The sequence below is a fragment of the Alternaria alternata genome (genome assembly GCF_001642055.1).
Source record: "Alternaria alternata strain SRC1lrK2f unplaced genomic scaffold CC77scaffold_9, whole genome shotgun sequence".
Lineage (NCBI taxonomy): Eukaryota > Fungi > Ascomycota > Dothideomycetes > Pleosporales > Pleosporaceae > Alternaria > Alternaria alternata.
The window spans coordinates 15,977-32,116 of record NW_017306198.1 but is presented as its reverse complement, the minus strand read 5'-3'; the positions used below and the strand labels follow the sequence as shown (position 1 = coordinate 32,116).

The 16,140-nt window shown below is 52.1% G+C and overlaps 5 protein-coding genes across 5 annotated transcripts; 3 read left to right on the top strand and 2 right to left on the bottom strand.

The window, feature by feature from the left end:
• Nucleotides 1-72: 72 nt before the first annotated feature.
• Nucleotides 73-3,667, bottom strand: CC77DRAFT_841372 (acetyl-CoA synthetase-like protein). The gene is made up of 2 exons (XM_018533382.1): nt 2,175-3,667; nt 73-2,124 (listed from the first exon to the last, which is right to left on the bottom strand). Exons 1-2 carry the CDS (start codon nt 3,393-3,395, stop codon nt 139-141), a joined length of 3,207 nt encoding a protein of 1,068 aa, XP_018386361.1. The 5' UTR covers nt 3,396-3,667; the 3' UTR covers nt 73-138.
• Nucleotides 3,668-5,410: 1,743 nt separating this feature from the next.
• Nucleotides 5,411-6,089, top strand: CC77DRAFT_934552 (hypothetical protein; the record flags this gene model as incomplete). The annotated part of the gene is made up of 2 exons (XM_018534389.1): nt 5,411-5,635; nt 5,685-6,089. 2 exons carry the CDS (start codon nt 5,411-5,413, stop codon nt 6,087-6,089), a joined length of 630 nt encoding a protein of 209 aa, XP_018386360.1.
• A 1,014-nt stretch (nt 6,090-7,103) lies between these two features.
• CC77DRAFT_934015 (NAD-dependent glycerol-3-phosphate dehydrogenase) lies at nt 7,104-8,432 on the top strand (the record flags this gene model as incomplete). Its single annotated transcript, XM_018534355.1, has 2 exons — nt 7,104-7,162; nt 7,238-8,432. 2 exons carry the CDS (start codon nt 7,104-7,106, stop codon nt 8,430-8,432), a joined length of 1,254 nt encoding a protein of 417 aa, XP_018386359.1.
• A 1,190-nt stretch (nt 8,433-9,622) lies between these two features.
• Nucleotides 9,623-14,599, top strand: CC77DRAFT_1030593 (ABC drug exporter AtrF; the record flags this gene model as incomplete). Its single annotated transcript, XM_018526597.1, has 6 exons — nt 9,623-10,356; nt 10,409-10,643; nt 10,702-11,446; nt 11,524-11,790; nt 11,845-14,099; nt 14,159-14,599. The coding sequence occupies 6 exons, from the start codon at nt 9,623-9,625 to the stop codon at nt 14,597-14,599; spliced, it is 4,677 nt and encodes a 1,558-aa protein (XP_018386358.1).
• A 155-nt stretch (nt 14,600-14,754) lies between these two features.
• Nucleotides 14,755-16,122, bottom strand: CC77DRAFT_841480 (UDP-glucose 4-epimerase). Its single transcript, XM_018533383.1, has 2 exons — nt 15,675-16,122; nt 14,755-15,572 (listed from the first exon to the last, which is right to left on the bottom strand). Exons 1-2 carry the CDS (start codon nt 15,934-15,936, stop codon nt 14,911-14,913), a joined length of 924 nt encoding a protein of 307 aa, XP_018386357.1. The 5' UTR covers nt 15,937-16,122; the 3' UTR covers nt 14,755-14,910.
• Nucleotides 16,123-16,140: the final 18 nt, after the last annotated feature.

The window sequence follows — 16,140 nt, the reverse complement described above, 5'->3', positions numbered from 1 at the left end:
TGTTGAAATCGCCATGTAGTTTTCTAGTTTAACACATGTTGGATGCCTGATGTTGACGCAGGCTTGTTTCGCGGCTATGACAGGTACTGGACACCCTCTGAGCATACCGCTGCTCCTACTTTCCCCCGTTGACTATTTTTATTGCACGTTCTGCTGGATCCAGTACCAGATTCTTTCAATGTACTCCTTGTCCAGGGGCTTGACGTCCCTCAGCGCCGGTACGCACTTGCTCGTTTCCGCTGTTGAGAACTGCGGTCTTGAAGTACTGTACTCCATACCGTTGCCGTACGACTCTTTCCACAATCCTAGTAACTTCAGCGCAGAATGATTCGAGTCACCAGCCTGCTCTAATCGCTCCACCCACTCCTTGGGCGTAACAATTTCGAACCATTCCTTCTTCTGCAGCCACTGCAACATCTGGTTCCAGTCGGGTTCCTGATGCGGATTCAATACATGGAACACTGGCATGTCCTCTCCCCCCTTGATTGGACCAGTGGCCTCAAGGAACGCTTTCGCAGCAATATTGACAGGTAGCCAGTCTAGAGGCTCGCTTCCAAGATCGGGCAAACATTTAATGAGCTTCGCAGTACTCAACATCATAGGCCAGGCTTCCTTCGTGTTCCATACCCCTGACATCGAATCACCAGCAAGCTGACCCACACGGACAACTGCGATACGTCCGCGAAGACTCGTCCGATTATGCGCTTCAAGGCAGATATGCTCTGCAACCCATTTTGAACGCGAATAACCCAGCGGAGACGCAGAAGAGGGCTCCGGTGATAGTCGCTCGGGTAGCTCACCCGATGCGTCGAGAGAGCCGTTCATGATGGCCGCAGTGGAAGAACAGTATGTGAAGCGCGGAGGCTGCGATTGGGGTGACTTCAGGGCGAGATCGAGCAAGTTTCTTACACCGGCTATGTTGTCTTTCTCAAAACTGCGCAACTTGAGACGGAAGTTGACAGTCCAAGCAACGTGGACGATTGAAGTTACTCTCTGCGCAAGGAACTCGTACACTTCGTCGCTAAGCCCCAGACGTTTTTCTCCTAGTTGAGACGTCACGATTTTGATCTTACCATTGGGGGACCCCGATGATAACAGGTTAACCAATCCACGCTGCTCTAGTGCTTTGCTCACACGTTCCCTTGCTGCATGCTCATCTACCCCTCTGACAAGGCAATAGACAGCTTCAACATTCGACGTCTTTTGCAGCAGGTCTAGAATGTGTGCTCCCAAAGCACCGGTGGCTCCTGTAAGTACTACCACTTCGCTGCCTGTATTGTCTCCAATCAATCCATTTGTGGTGGCAGTTTGCTGTGGTGTCGTCTTGAACGAGCCGTATTGCTTTACCAAGTCCAGCATCAACTTCTCTTCGTCTTCACCATCGGAGTCGATCTGACCATGCCTCTTTCGCAAGACGTAATCTGCCAGTCTTCGTATAGTACCACAGTCTTCGACGACGCTCATTGGAAGCTGGCCTTCAAAGTTGGGTATCAAGCGTCTCAAGCGCGTTCTCAACTGCATGCACGCAATAGAGTCCACCCCGTAGGAAAACAAGTCCATGTCTTCGTTTAATCCTGCCGTCTGTCCGGTCATGCTTTGGATGAGACCAATCAGATGCTGAGGCAAATCCTTGTCACTGACTTCAGGTGATGACTCGGAGTCTTGAGATTTGTATGCGTAATTGATGATGTCTTCGAATCGAGATTCTGCTGCTCTGCGGATGATCGTCCCCTTGCTACTCTTTTCGAGCGGCTCGTCTTGATGAGAGAGGGGGATCAGCATGTCAAAGGGTATTCTAGCATGGTCTTGACTCTCGCTGTTCAATTTCTCGACTTGACTCTTGATACATTCAAGAAGCTCTTGGTCTGACATGTTGCTCGCCTCCTGTGATCGCAGAAGGAGAGCACCTGGGAAAGGTCGGTTGTTGCCGAATATCAACACATCGTCGAGGTAAGGCGACGTCGCGATAGCGTCTTCCAAGGGTGCTGGGTCGAATTTCTTTCCTGTTATTAGTGTGAGCTGTGAGTCTGCTCGCGAATGATACAGCCATGCGTCTTTAATCGTTGGGTGTGCCGCGAATAAGTCGGCAGTGGCGAACGATCCGTCTGGTCGATTCTGTTTCGCCTATACCAAAGTCAGTGAAGGATCCTGTCTCTTCATTTCGTAGGAGGTACCATGTGCGGCCATCCCGGCTTGATGATCAGTTCAGCTAGATCATCTTCACGCCTCTCAAACTCTATCAGATTTCGTGGATTGTAGTTTCGAAGATACTGCCAGTCATTATCGGAGGCAAAATTTCGATACGACGATAGAATGAAGCCACACTCCGCACTCCCAAATCTTGAGATGAGGTTTACTCGATTCTTCACCAATCGATCGCCGACTTCTGCTGGCAACGCAGCCCCTCCAACACCCACGATGTCCATGCCCTGAAGCACTTGGAGACCTTTTCCATCTGCCTCCATCATCTGGAGAACATACGGTACCGACGAGAAATATCTGACCTTAGGCAGTCCCTCAGTCGCCGCGTATGACCTAGCCACATCCAGGCAACTACAGATATTGCGTGCTGTTATGGGCATATCTTTGCTTGGGAAAAGCCAAATCATAGCATTGCTTGTCCAGCATCGGAAGAGATCTGCGATGCCACCATGATAAAGTGGCGTTGTGGTGAACGACGCTAAGGAGGGGATTCTAGGGAGATGTGGAAGCACGCCAATAGCGGCGCGATGAGACTGTGGTATAGGCTTCGGTAGACCTGAAGAGGTTCCAGATGTATGATGGAGATACGCGATTGCTCTTTCATCTACGTGAAGAGGTTCGATGCTGGTTCCTGGCGAAGTCTGGATGACTTCAAAGATGTCTTCTGTATCGCTCATAGGCAGCAGGCGTACTTCTAGCCCAGAAGTTCCCCGCTCTTTTGCCAGATTCTTTGTCTCTTGCGCTCGTTCTGCATGAGCAGCATCGTAGAAGAAATCAGAAACTTCGCACGATGTACAGAGATGTAGTATGGCAGCTGGTTGACATTGTGGTGCTATCAGAAGAACAGAGTATCCTAGTCTGATTAGGCCTAACCAGGTGAAGAGAAATTCCGGAGAGCTGTGGCACAGCAAAGCGACCGTCTCTGCCTTTCCAGAAATACCAAGAGACTTTGCCAGGCGTGAGGCGAAGACATTGGTGCCTTGGTCAACGTCTGCAAATGTAAGAACCCGATAATCCCAATTCTGTTGGCCTGTTCGCGGTATGGGGAAGCCAACGGCGGGGAGCAACGGATGATGCTGGGATTGCTGACTGAGAAAGTCGCTAATGTTCCGGTATGGCTTCGGATTGGTGTTCAGGGCGGCAGCTTGACCGAGTGTGCAGACGAAGTAGTTGCTCTGCATTTTGGGATGCATACCAGGGATGAGTGTGTAGACTGAACTTTCCGGTCCAATGGCCTATGAGGCTGGTTTGTTGATGCATCGGGTTCAATGGCATAGAATTTGTGATTACAGCGGCGCTGCAAGCCCCATTAGTCGTGACATCATAGTAGCTGCAAAGGCAATAGCGACCCTGCAGCTGCTCTTTAGGCAAACTACTGTATAGACAGCGCATGTCAGGCTGTACTTTGGCAAAGAACATGAGGTTGCATACGGCAATTCCACGATAGCAGCAAGCTTTGGACTATTCGCAAGCCTCGGGGTAATACATAGTAGATCAGTTGCTGCGCGCACGAACCATGCGTTCGACGAGGCTTTGCCCACCCAACGCAGGCCTATGACGCGAGCCGCCATTTGGTCGCGTCAAATTGGATGTGTTCAATAGCACTCATATCCCTCAGTCGTACATGGCGCCACGAAACGTCTAGAAGAGGCTCGAGTATCTTCCTGTGCAAAGCAAACTCGACAAACGGTTGGAGAGCGTCGTAGACCCACGTAATCTGCTTACGACGGGCGTTACCATGTACAGGCTACGCCACAGTCACTATCGCATTTCTGGGGTAGCGAATGCGGGCAATGTTGACGCGTCGACGCCATCCAGTAGCGGCTATCAAGGTGTCGCGATAGTCAAGTCGCAAGATGTATCGTACCCTGTATGTGGAAGCCAGGACCATCTCTTTCTGGCTCAGGTGACAACAGCACATCAGCGCTTCTCCGCTCTTGCTCTCCGCACAGCGGGCTTATATCCGATGCGGCACAACAAGATGTTGTTTTGGGACGGATAGTGGGGAGAAAGTTGCAGCTAGCAGCGTGGCGGTGTGTGGCAATGCGAATAGCTTTGCAGGGAACAGCGTGCGTCTTTTAATCCAGATTTGTCAAGGAAAGTGATTGGTGGTGCCCATTGCATGCCACATGCATTGGGCCGGTGGATGCGTCGTTCGTCTGTGCGGCCCGAGGATGTATATGCGGGCCACCTAGCAAGGCAATAAGCTAGGTAGACAAAGCCGGAAGTCATGGATGCGGCGTTCCTCCAGTGACAGCTGTGTTTGCTGTGGCTCCAATCCTGCATCCTACGTTTCTCCCAGATGCCGCCGGGTCTTGACGCGACATGAGATGAGATCTGAAACGGTGCGACACTGAGGATGCGGTGAATCATGCAAGGCTGCAATTGTTTTTGGCCGGCTTATAGTCAACAGTGGAGCTCGGCCCGCACGACGAAGCTTGACCGTCATTGAGAAGCCCCGTACGTGTCAGTAGATGGGGTTTGCGCAGAGAATGCGATGCACGGTCGACGGTGACTTGGGACCATGTTCCTTTGCCTTGAGCCAAGCTGGTCAACATTAATGGGCCGGGGCGGCTCCATCACGCAGCCAACCACGACGTGCATGGCATGGGGATTGCAGATGCGCCTAAACGGTTGGCAGCTCGAGTACGAGGCCGCTGGACGGAGTGCTGGTGCCGCAGGTGTATATCCGAAGCGTGGCAAGTTTTGCGTCTGGCGTCGTCTGAAACAACACCGCGGCCAGAGTGACGATGGCCGTTCGCAGTGTCGCGCCCGACCTCATGTCAGCGCCCGGCACGTCGGCCTTGTCGCGATAGAGATGCAAATTGAGCAATTTCCAAGCGGGCGGCATCGAATAAGTCGCCCAGGTAGACTTTCGGTCGCGTCTGAGCGTATCTTCAATCCAATTGCCCTAGCTGCTAGAGGCAAGCACGGCCGGCTAGCGTTGTTGCTCTAGCCCGTGCGCTCGAGCATATATTCCTGCCCTCCCCAGCAACACCCGCCTCTTCTATCCGTTCCACCAAACCAGCATTAAATCACGCTGTAAGTCCCACATCCTCTGCGACGCAAGCACAGCGGCTTATATTGCGCCCATTGCCCCTTCAACTTTCGTCCCACGCCCTGTCGCTCGCCTTCTCCACCACCACTGCCGATCTCCCGCTAACTCTGCTCCTCGTAGGCATTGATATTCTCTGCCCCATCCACAACAATGCTCTACTCTTCCATCCTCGTCGCCGCCTCGGCTCTCGCCGGCTTCGCCTCTGCGCAAAACGCCACAGGCTCCTACGACACCCCCATTCCATGCTGCACTGTCCCCGCCAGCTCTGTGCCCCAGGATGACAAGCAGACGTGGTGCAACGCCAACCAGAACACCTGCGTCGAACTCTGCGGTGGCCAGGGACAGCTTGCCAGCAACGGCAACCAGTGTGATTCGGTAAGCATCTTCATCTGGCGCGCAACGATAGCCACTAACATGTCCGCAGCAAACGCTTGAGTTTTCTTGCGACTGCCGAAACGGTACCGATGTGAGCGACCAGATGGACGCCTACCAACAGACCGTTCCCGGTCTCATGTGCCGCTACTGGTACGACCAGTGCATTGCCGCCACCGGCTCCGATGCTGCTGCCCAGTTCCAGTGCAACCAGGCCCGTGACAACGAGTGCGGTAACCTGACCACCCAGGACGCCACCGATTCCGGTAACTCTGCCTCTGCTTCCGGCAGCGACAGCAGCCCATCCGCTACCAGCAGCGGTTCCCCCGACAGCACCAGCGAGGCTTCCGCAAGCGCTGGCTCCTCTACCCCTACCGGTGCTGCCGGTCGCATTGCTATGTACGGCACCCCTGCCCTCGCTGGTGGTCTTTTCGCGCTTTTCGGCTTCGCCTTGTAAGCTAGCAATACTGTAGATGGATTGCGGGCCGGTCCCAGTTGGACGGTAATGAGGATGGATTTGCGTCACGGATACTAGCAAGGCTGTACCACGTATCAGTCATCACGGCATAGCGTCATCAGCGCTTCGACGTTGGAGTCATTGCTTTCACTGCTATCTACTTGTTCATGGCGGCTTCATGGGAGACGAGGGGAGTTTAGGAGGATACTTAATGCGATGTTATGAAAGGACACACGACTTGTAATACCCAATACTACCAATACCGCCACTACCATGTTTTGCCTGTGTGTTTTGTGAAGCTTGAACTCTCACACTATTCATGTGATGCGCCGTGCGCACATGTCCAGTGTCATCTGCGTATTCCATTACTTGAGAAGCCTCGCCATGTACCTAGATGTAAAAGCATCGCGCTTTCCCCGCAGAAAGCAACTGCCAGCTGTTTGCGCAGGGACTCGAGATGTACCACGGTTCCATGAGCTGTAGTGCTGGCAACCGCGATGCCATTGGTCAATGCCGGGGGCATGATCAGCCGGCTGGATGATAGGCGCTCTGCAGCTAACCCATGTCTCTGACGCATGTCTCCGAAATCGTTCCTAGATCCAACATTTTGGGTGCTCCCGATCAAAGTTTACCATCGGAACCGCTTTTTGCTCGATACTTGAACACGCCCTCACCGCCAACAGTCCACTTGCCAGCTGAAACCCGCTTTCGGCATCGCCGCATCACAAGCTCACAATCAGCAGCAGAGCCGAGGCCACGCGGACCCTGCGCTTACCGAGACAGCAGGTGTGAAAGTCGCAGCCCGAGCAAATGGGGACTTTTACTGACCGCATCCAGACATCATAAACATATAAAAAAGTGGCGGTCTCAAGGTTTCTTGCGCTCGCGTCACACTCCCCTACGCAATACGTCACTCCGTATCGCCTACTCCAAAATCTGCGCAAGCGAGTTGCAGTACCCATCAACACACCATACATTACGAACCTGCAAAGAACAAGACATACATCAAGGACAATGGCGACTCTCAGTGCTGGACGCAAGCACAAGGTGACCATAGTTGGCTCCGGCAACTGGTAGGTGGCTGCAGCAGCTCGTTGGAGAAGATGGGGCTATGGACGGCTGCTGAGATCAAGAGCTGACTGGTACAGGGGCACCACAATGGCCAAACTAGTCGCCGAGAACGTGAAGGAGAACCCATCCCTGTTTGAAGAGACTGTGCAGATGTGGGTGTTTGAGGAGGAGTACACCATCCCGAAAGATTCGCCTCACTACAGCGGCTCCGACAAGCCTGAGAAGCTGTCGCAACTCATCAACAGGGTTCACGAGAACGTCAAATACCTCCCGAACATCACGCTTCCTTCGAATGTGGTCGCCAACCCCGACCTACCCGATTCCTGCAAGGACTCTACGATGCTCATCTTCGTACTCCCGCATCAATTCATTGCGCGGTCGAGCCAGCAGCTGGTCGGCAAGATTCTCCCTTACGCACGAGCTATCTGCTGCACAAAGGGCGTAGACGTCAGTGAGAAGGGCATCAGGCTCATGTCAGAGACAATTGGCATGACTCTCAACATCTACTGTGGTGCTTTATCAGGAGCGAACATTGCTTCTGAGATCGCTCAAGAGAAGTACTCGGAGACGACTGTAGCATATGACCCGCCACCGATGGACTCGCGCAATCCTACCCCCAGCGGTTCGCCCAATGCCTCACAGACTGATCTTACTGCTCACGTGGACCTTATCGATCCGAGCAAAAAGAAACCTAGCAAGCGCTCAGCGCATTTGACTGCTCTCCCCAACGAGTACCCACCTCTGTCGCACGAGAACGTCCGGAGGCTCTTCCACCGTCCCTACTTTCATGTACATATCGTCAACGACGTCGCTGGTGTCTCACTGGGCGGAGCGCTGAAGAACATCATCGCGCTTGCAGCAGGCTTTGTGGATGGTCTGGGCTGGGGAGACAACGCCAAGGCAGCTGTAATGCGTGTTGGTATCTTGGAGATGGTCAAGTTCGGCAAGGCTTTCTTCGGGGACAGTGCTCGCACAAGCACCTTTACTGAAGAAAGCTGTGGTGTCGCCGACGTCATCACTTCATGCTCGGGTGGTCGCAACTTCCGCTGTGCAAAGATGTCTGTCGCCCGTGGCAAGACCATCTATGAGATCGAGCAGTCTGAGCTCAATGGCCAGAAGCTCCAGGGTACCAGCACTGCCTACGAGGTCAACGAGTTCTTGAAGGCAGAGGGAATGGAGGCCGACTTCCCGCTCTTCACCGCTGTCTACAACATTCTGGAAGGCAAGAACAAGCCCGAAGACATTCCCCAGCTTATTGAGAAGAAGCCATGACTAGAAGGACCCAAACTCTAGGAGTCTTATACACAACGGTACAAGACTGTAGAGCGGAGTACTTCATGTTCAACCGAAAGCGGATACCCCTTTAGATAGAATTGATTCCTATTGGACACTTCCTGGGGTTTTTATCACGTTCCTGATGAAATCCTACGATAATCACAAAAAGCAGTTATCTGAACATTATTGATCTCCACAGAATGGTCAGCCGTCCGTCTATTTCTAAGCATACATGAATTCATAATCATTGCTTTCGTACAACTGTACTACAATGTAGGTAGGGAATGGACGGGTGGTGGGGTACGCGGATCGTTATGGCTCTCTAAACTCTACATATCCTTGTATGCATTTCTAAGCGCATGTGTACTCTGTAAGCCTATGTACAACCTTTGGAGGAGTCGCGTACGCTGCAAGCATATATACGTTTTCTAAGCAGACCATATAGGCGACACGGCAATGCACCCGGCCGCGCTCGTAATGCAACCGACTGACATATGTACCTCCGAACAGCATCGGACTTTACAAGCCTTGGCGGGATCGACATCAGGGAGGGTCTTAGCTCCGCGGAACCCGACGTCAATGCAGACTGCATCACACAGACGAACATGGGAAACTAGCGATCACCGATTGTGAAAACAGGCCGCCTGCCTGCAACCTACACACGCGTGTCAGGTATTCGCAAAGGTCCACCTTACACGAGTGAGCTGCGACTCGTGCTGTGGACTCGATATGCAGGGACATCTGCCCAAGTGGGTAAAGCGAATGAGATCTTCTGCGGAAGGAATGATTGGTAATGCGAAAAAAAAGTGTTGGATGCCCACCCGTTTCGGCCATATTTGGCATCGCGAGCTGGGTGGATGCGCTTCGCAAGTTTAGCTTAGTCTAGCTTCTCGGCAAGGCACGTCAATCATTCATCAAATCTCAAAGATGACGACATGGTTGTGCTTTATCTCCGTTGTCTCCTGCCCAAGCGGTTTGTCAACTCTAAATTTTGGCCTCGTATCCCCGTTGGCAAAAGCACCCCCAGTATTCTCCTGGCTCTACCGGTGACCGCTTAATAAAGACCAATTGAGCCGTACTTGTACGACAAACATCCTGTCTCCTGCTGTTGTTGCTCTTCAGACTCTTTTCCTGCTCTGTTTTTCTTCCAGTACACCTGTTTGATACCCTAAACTTTCATTTGCAACATGTGGGGATCCGCAATCCCACCCGATCGAGACAATCGACGCAACCCATGGCATGAGGACGACTATCTTCGTGATGGAAGGGAAGAGGTGGTAACACCGGACAACCAGAGTGAAGAAGATAGCTCAGATCGCGAGGGCCTGAAGCGTGCTGGTACCTGGGGTGAGAGAGACGCAGGGAAACTGGACACACGGGCTGCAGCAGAGGATCTCGAGGTTCTGCGAGGCGAACTCGCGTCTCTTTCAAATTCGCGTTCCCGGGGCGCGCAATCGCAACGATCAAACCCGCTTTCCAGGACCGTGAGCAGGGTCAGCGGCCGTCAGAGTCAGAGTCACCCTCGGGGATCAATTACACGCGCAGAGGAGGGTACAGGCGACGCAGAAGACGATGAGCCGGGGGATATTGGTGCCGCTGCTGCGCCGGCAGAGAAAGAAGACGACTTCGAACTCGATGAATTCATGCGCGAGGGCCATTTCGAGAAGCGCAAGGACGGTCAATCAGCAAAGAAAGTCGGTGTCATCTACAAGAACCTTACCGTCAAGGGTGTAGGATCGACCGCTTCGTTCGCAAGGACGCTGCCCGATGCGATACTAGGAACATTCGGGCCTGACCTTTACAAAATCGTTACGGGCTTTGTACCTGCGTTGAAGCTTGGCAGGCACAAACAGATGAGGACACTCATCCATGACTTCTCAGGTGTAGTCAAAGACGGTGAGATGATGCTTGTTTTGGGACGGTAAGCAGTATTCCAAACAATATGCTCGGCGAGTGCTGACCGAGTGTATCAGACCCGGATCCGGATGTTCGACATTCCTGAAAGCCATATCCAACAATCGCGAATCCTACGCCGCTGTGGAAGGCGATGTGTCCTATGGAGGTATCCCAGCCGGCAAGCAAAAGAAGCAGTTCCGTGGCGAAGTCAACTACAACCCCGAAGACGATTCCCACATGGCCGATCTCAACGTGTGGCAAACGCTCAAATTTGCTCTCACCAACAAGACCAAGAAGAACGAGAAGCACGAGGTCAGTGTCAAGTATGCAAGCTCCTATGCGGGACAGATACTGACGTTGTATACTACAGATTCCCATCATCCTTGAAGCCCTCCTAAAGGTCTTTGGTATATCCCACACGAAGTATACTAAAGTCGGAGATGAATACGTCCGTGGTGTCAGTGGAGGTGAACGCAAGCGCGTCTCCATTGCCGAGACTCTCGCCACCAAGAGTTCGGTCAATTGCTGGGATAACAGTACTCGCGGTCTTGACGCTAGTACCGCGCTCGACTACGCTAAATCGCTGCGTATCATGACCGATATCAGCAATCGAACTACGCTAGTAACCCTTTACCAAGCTGGTGAACAGATCTACGAGGTCATGGACAAAGTCATGGTTATCGATGCAGGTCGATGTATCTATCAGGGACCTGCAAACGAAGCCAAGCAGTACTTTGAGGACCTTGGATTCAAGTGCCCGGAACGTCAGACTACCGCTGATTTCCTGACCGCCGTTACTGATCCCACCGAGCGGCAATTCCGCCCCGGTTTTGAAGACAAAGCACCGAAGACATCTGAGGAATTAGAAAGGGCTTTCAGGGAGAGTGACGCATACAAGAAGGTATTGAGAGAGATCTCCGAATACGAGGCTGAGCTCGAGGCCAGTGGCTACGTGGACGCCAAAGAGTTCGAGGGTGCCGTACGCGAGAGCAAGAGTAAAACGGTCCGCAAGAAGAGTCCGTACACGGTCTCGTTCATTCGACAGGTTATAGCCTGTACTCAGCGTGAGTTCTGGCTCACTTGGGGCGACCAGACTACGCTGTACACCAAGTTCTGTAAGTTTTACAAACGTATTGATGGACAATCCATCGTCTCTATCATCTTGGACCATCTTGCTAACGCTATCATCAAGTCATCATCATCTCAAACGGTCTCATCGTCGGTTCGCTATTCTACGGTCAATCTCTCGATACCTCGGGCGCTTTTTCGCGAGGTGGCTCCGGTTTCTTCTCCATTCTCTTCCTCGGATGGCTCCAGCTTTCGGAGCTTATGAAGGCCGTTTCTGGTCGCAATGTCGTCAAGAGACATGAAGATTACGCATTCTATCGCCCAAGTGCTGTGGCTATTGCGCGTGTGGTACAAGACTTCCCGCTTTTGTTGGCGCAGGTCATTCCATTCTGTAAGTCACACCTAGCAAAAACGTGTGAAACGTGAACCCAGCTGACATCTTTAGCCATCATCATGTACTTCATGACTGGTCTCGACGTCGACGTATCCAAGTTTTTCATCTACTTCCTGTTCATCTATACTACGACCTTCTGCATTACAAGTCTTTACCGCATGTTTGCCGCCCTCTCTCCATCGATTGACGACGCTGTACGCTTTGCTGGTATCGCGCTCAACCTCTTGATCATATACACCGGTTACGTTATTCCGAAGCCACAGCTTCTGACTGATTACATCTGGTTCGGATGGATCTATTGGATTAATCCAGTCGCGTATTCTTTCGAGTCAGTGCTCGCCAACGAATTCTCCGACCGTGTTATGGAGTGCGCGCCCAGCCAACTGGTACCCCAAGGACCTGGCATCGATCCTGCATACCAGGGCTGCAGCTTGACTGGTGCACCGCCAAATTCTAACACCGTCCCTGGTTCAGACTACCTCCAGGTATCTTTCAACTATTCGAGGTCGAACCTCTGGCGCAACTTTGGTGTCGTGATAGCTTTCTCGGTGCTCTACCTTCTGGTGACCGTGATCGCAACCGAGACTGTATCCTTCGCAGCCTCAGGTGGCGGTGCGTTGGTTTTTGCCAAGAACAAGCGGGCTAAGCAAGCGGTCAAGGAGGAGGCTCCTGCTGATGAGGAGAAGATAGCCGCTGGCGAGTCCGCCTCAAGCTCACACACTGCTGCTCATGAAGAGGAAGAAGCGTTGGAGTCTATTTCGAGCAGTGAGAGTGTCTTCACCTGGAAGGATGTTGAGTACACTGTCCCATACCAGGGAGGTGAACGCAAGCTTCTGAACAAGGTTAATGGGTACGCAAAGCCTGGTGTCATGATCGCTCTTGTTGGTGCCTCCGGTGCTGGTAAGTCGACCCTGCTCAACACGCTTTCGCAGCGACAATCTACTGGTGTCGTTTCGGGTGAGTTCTTGGTGGATGGTAAGGATCTTGGCAAGGCTTTCCAGAGAGGCACCGGGTTCTGTGAGCAAATGGATCTTCACGACGGCACTGCTACGATCCGTGAAGCTCTGGAGTTCTCTGCCATCCTTCGTCAAGACAAGAGCACACCGAGGAAGGAGAAGCTCGACTACGTTAACAAGATCATCGACCTCCTCGAGCTGCAAGACATCCAAGACGCACTAGTTTCTAGCCTAGGCGTGGAGCAGAAGAAGCGTCTTACGATCGGTGTTGAACTTGCTGCGAAGCCTTCTTTGCTACTGTTTCTAGACGAGCCAACCAGTGGTCTTGACAGCAACTCGGCATACTCCATTGTTCAGTTCCTCAAAAAGCTTGCTCAGGCAGGTCAGGCTATTGTCTGCACCATCCACCAACCTAGCAGCGTTCTGATCCAGCAATTCGACATGATTCTCGCCCTCAACCCAGGTGGCAACACGTTTTACTTCGGCCCAGTAGGCGAGAATGGGCGCGATGTTATCAAGTACTTTGGCGACCGTGGTGTACAGTGCCCACCCAGTAAGAACGTGGCAGAGTTCATCCTAGAAACTGCTGCGAAGCCTGTCAAGCGCAAGGACGGCAGCAAAATCAACTGGAACGAAGAGTGGCTCAATTCCGACAACAACAAGCAGATGCTCCAGGAGATCGACCGCGTGAAGACGGAGCGTAGCAAGATCTCCGACCAGAATCAAGATGGTGGAGCTGAGGAGTCCGAGTTCGCGGCGAGCGTCTGGGAGCAAACCACCATGCTCACCAAGCGCACATTCATCCAGTACTGGCGCGACCCGTCTTACCTCTACGGCAAACTCTTCGTCGCAGTCATCATCGGCATCTTCAACGGTTTTACCTTCTGGCAACTCGGCAACTCCATCGGCGACCTCCAAAACCGCATGTTCACTGCTTTCCTTATTATCCTCATCCCGCCCACCATCGTCAACGCTGTCGTACCCAAATTCTACCAGAACATGGCCCTGTGGCAAGCGCGTGAACTTCCTTCCCGTATCTACGGCTGGGTTGCTTTTACGACTGCGCAAGTTGTTGCTGAGATCCCCATCGCCATTGTGTCAAGTGTGCTATACTGGGTTTTGTGGTACTTCCCGACTGGATTACCGACCGATAGCTCGACTTCTGGATACGTTTTCCTGATGACCATGTTGTTCTTCTTGTTCATCTCCAGTTGGGGTCAGTGGATTTGTGCGTTCGCGCCGTCCTTTACTGTCATCTCGAACGTTTTGCCTTTCTTCTTTGTCATGTTCGGTTTGTTCAACGGTGTTGTACGACCGTACGAGATGATGCCAGTGTTCTGGAGATATTGGGTAAGTAACATCCCCGTACGACCCACGCGTGAGGCGCACACTAATCTTGTACACCACAGATGTATTACGTAAATCCTTCAACGTACTGGATTGGTGGTGTACTCTCTGCCACGCTGACTGGCATTCCTGTTCAGTGCCAGGAGAGTGAGACTGCCATCTTCGATGCACCACCAGGCCAAAGCTGTTCCTCTTACGCCGGCGCCTTCGCTTCCGCCTCCCCTGGCTACCTGCTAAACCCTGAAGCCACAAGTGGTTGCCAGTACTGTCCTTACTCTGTTGGAGACGACTACCTGGCTACCATCAATGTCAAAGCCAGCGACAAGTGGCGCGACTTTGGTATCTTCCTTGCCTTTTGCATTAGCAACTGGGCGCTTGTTTACTTCTTCGTCTGGTCCATTCGAATCAAGGGATGGAAGTTCGGATTTGGGATGGTAGGCAATGGTGTTGGGAAGGCTAAGAAGATGCTCGGTGGAAAGAAGAAGGGTGAGGGAAAGGCCTAATACATGAAAAGCACATGTAGTGTTTGAGATTCGTATAACATTTTAATGTAGTATAATGTTCAAACTTCCACAAGCTTTCGAAACGGCCTTTGCAAAGTCTGAGAAAGCTGGTACCTTCTAGCCATACCTTGCAGCAAGATTTACCTTGAGATGTTCACCGGTGTTCACGTTGTGCTTTTGTAGTATCCAGCGCAGCGAGTGACTTCGGAGTACATTATAGGTACAACTAAGAGATTCCGAACTTTCCGGTATTCTTGGTGCTTTGCATTAATAAACAGCATTGGTACGGAGTATGCCCAACTACTACAAACCTACCCCTCTCTACCCAAAACCTGCCGCCACCCAAACTCCTCCCTAAATCCTAACATATCCTTCATCTTCTTATTAGAAACCGGACTCTCCTTCTCTCCCATTCTTGTCAGAATCTCCGTCTCGGGACAAACCTTCCTTAACCAATCCTCGCTCGTGCCCTCCGTCTCCGGGATAGTAATGTCATCATTCACCGCATTGAAAACCTGGTACCCCAGCCCATCCGTCTGTAAACAACAGTGTACCATATTGCCCAAATCCCTCGCATCGGTATAACTCCACGCATGCACTTTGAAATCCTGTGGCCGGGTTAAATATGCTTCAAACTTCTTTATATGATTCTCCGGTTCGATAACAGCTGAGATGCGCAAACAGTAAATATCTACACCAGGAAACCGGCGTGCGAATGACGCGGCGGTAGTTTCCATGCAGAGTTTACTAGTGGCGTAGACGTCCATGGGGGTTGTTGGTGTGGACTCTGTGATAGGGAAGTGGGCGTAGGATGTGGAGCCTTCGGCATAGGTGACGCCATAGGTGGTGAGGCTGGAGGCGAGGATTATCTTGCGGATGCCGAGCTTACAGGCGGATTCGAGGATGTTGTAGGAGCTGAGGGTGTTGATGCGGTAGGTTTCGTTGTCGGGGAGGCGCATGGGTTGGGGGATACCTAGGGGTTGCATGTTAGGTCCGTATTGGCGGTATGGTTTGGCATCCGTTCACGACTTTCTGTGTATCCATCTCTTCGTAATAGGCATTGGTGGTTACGTACCAGCAAAATGTACGATGGCATCCGGTGTTTTGACTGGCTCCATGAAGGGTTCGCTGATCTTGAAGTGACAAGACAGGCTGTTGAAAGCTTGCGCGCCGTCTGTAAGATCGGCCTTCAAAGTATGTACATTGGGATTGTCTAGAGGTGTCGCATCCACGTTGAGTATCTCATGGCCGAAGCTAAGCAACTTCTCAATTACATGACGTCCGGCGACTCCAGAACCGCCCGTAAATACTATCCTCTTCCTTGGTGGAGAGGGCATTGTGCAGGAGAACACGAGGTGTCAGATAAAATTGTAGCTGTGGTATGACGGAACTGTCTGTAAGTTTGCAAGCAAAGGACAACAGATCCCATGACCAAGATGCTGATCATAAGGCTTGCTGTTCGTAAGCGGAGCTTCCCCGCTCTAGCTTACGAAGCTCTAACCTCGTTGGTCCTTCTGAGCACCGTTGTGCGTGGAGTCTTA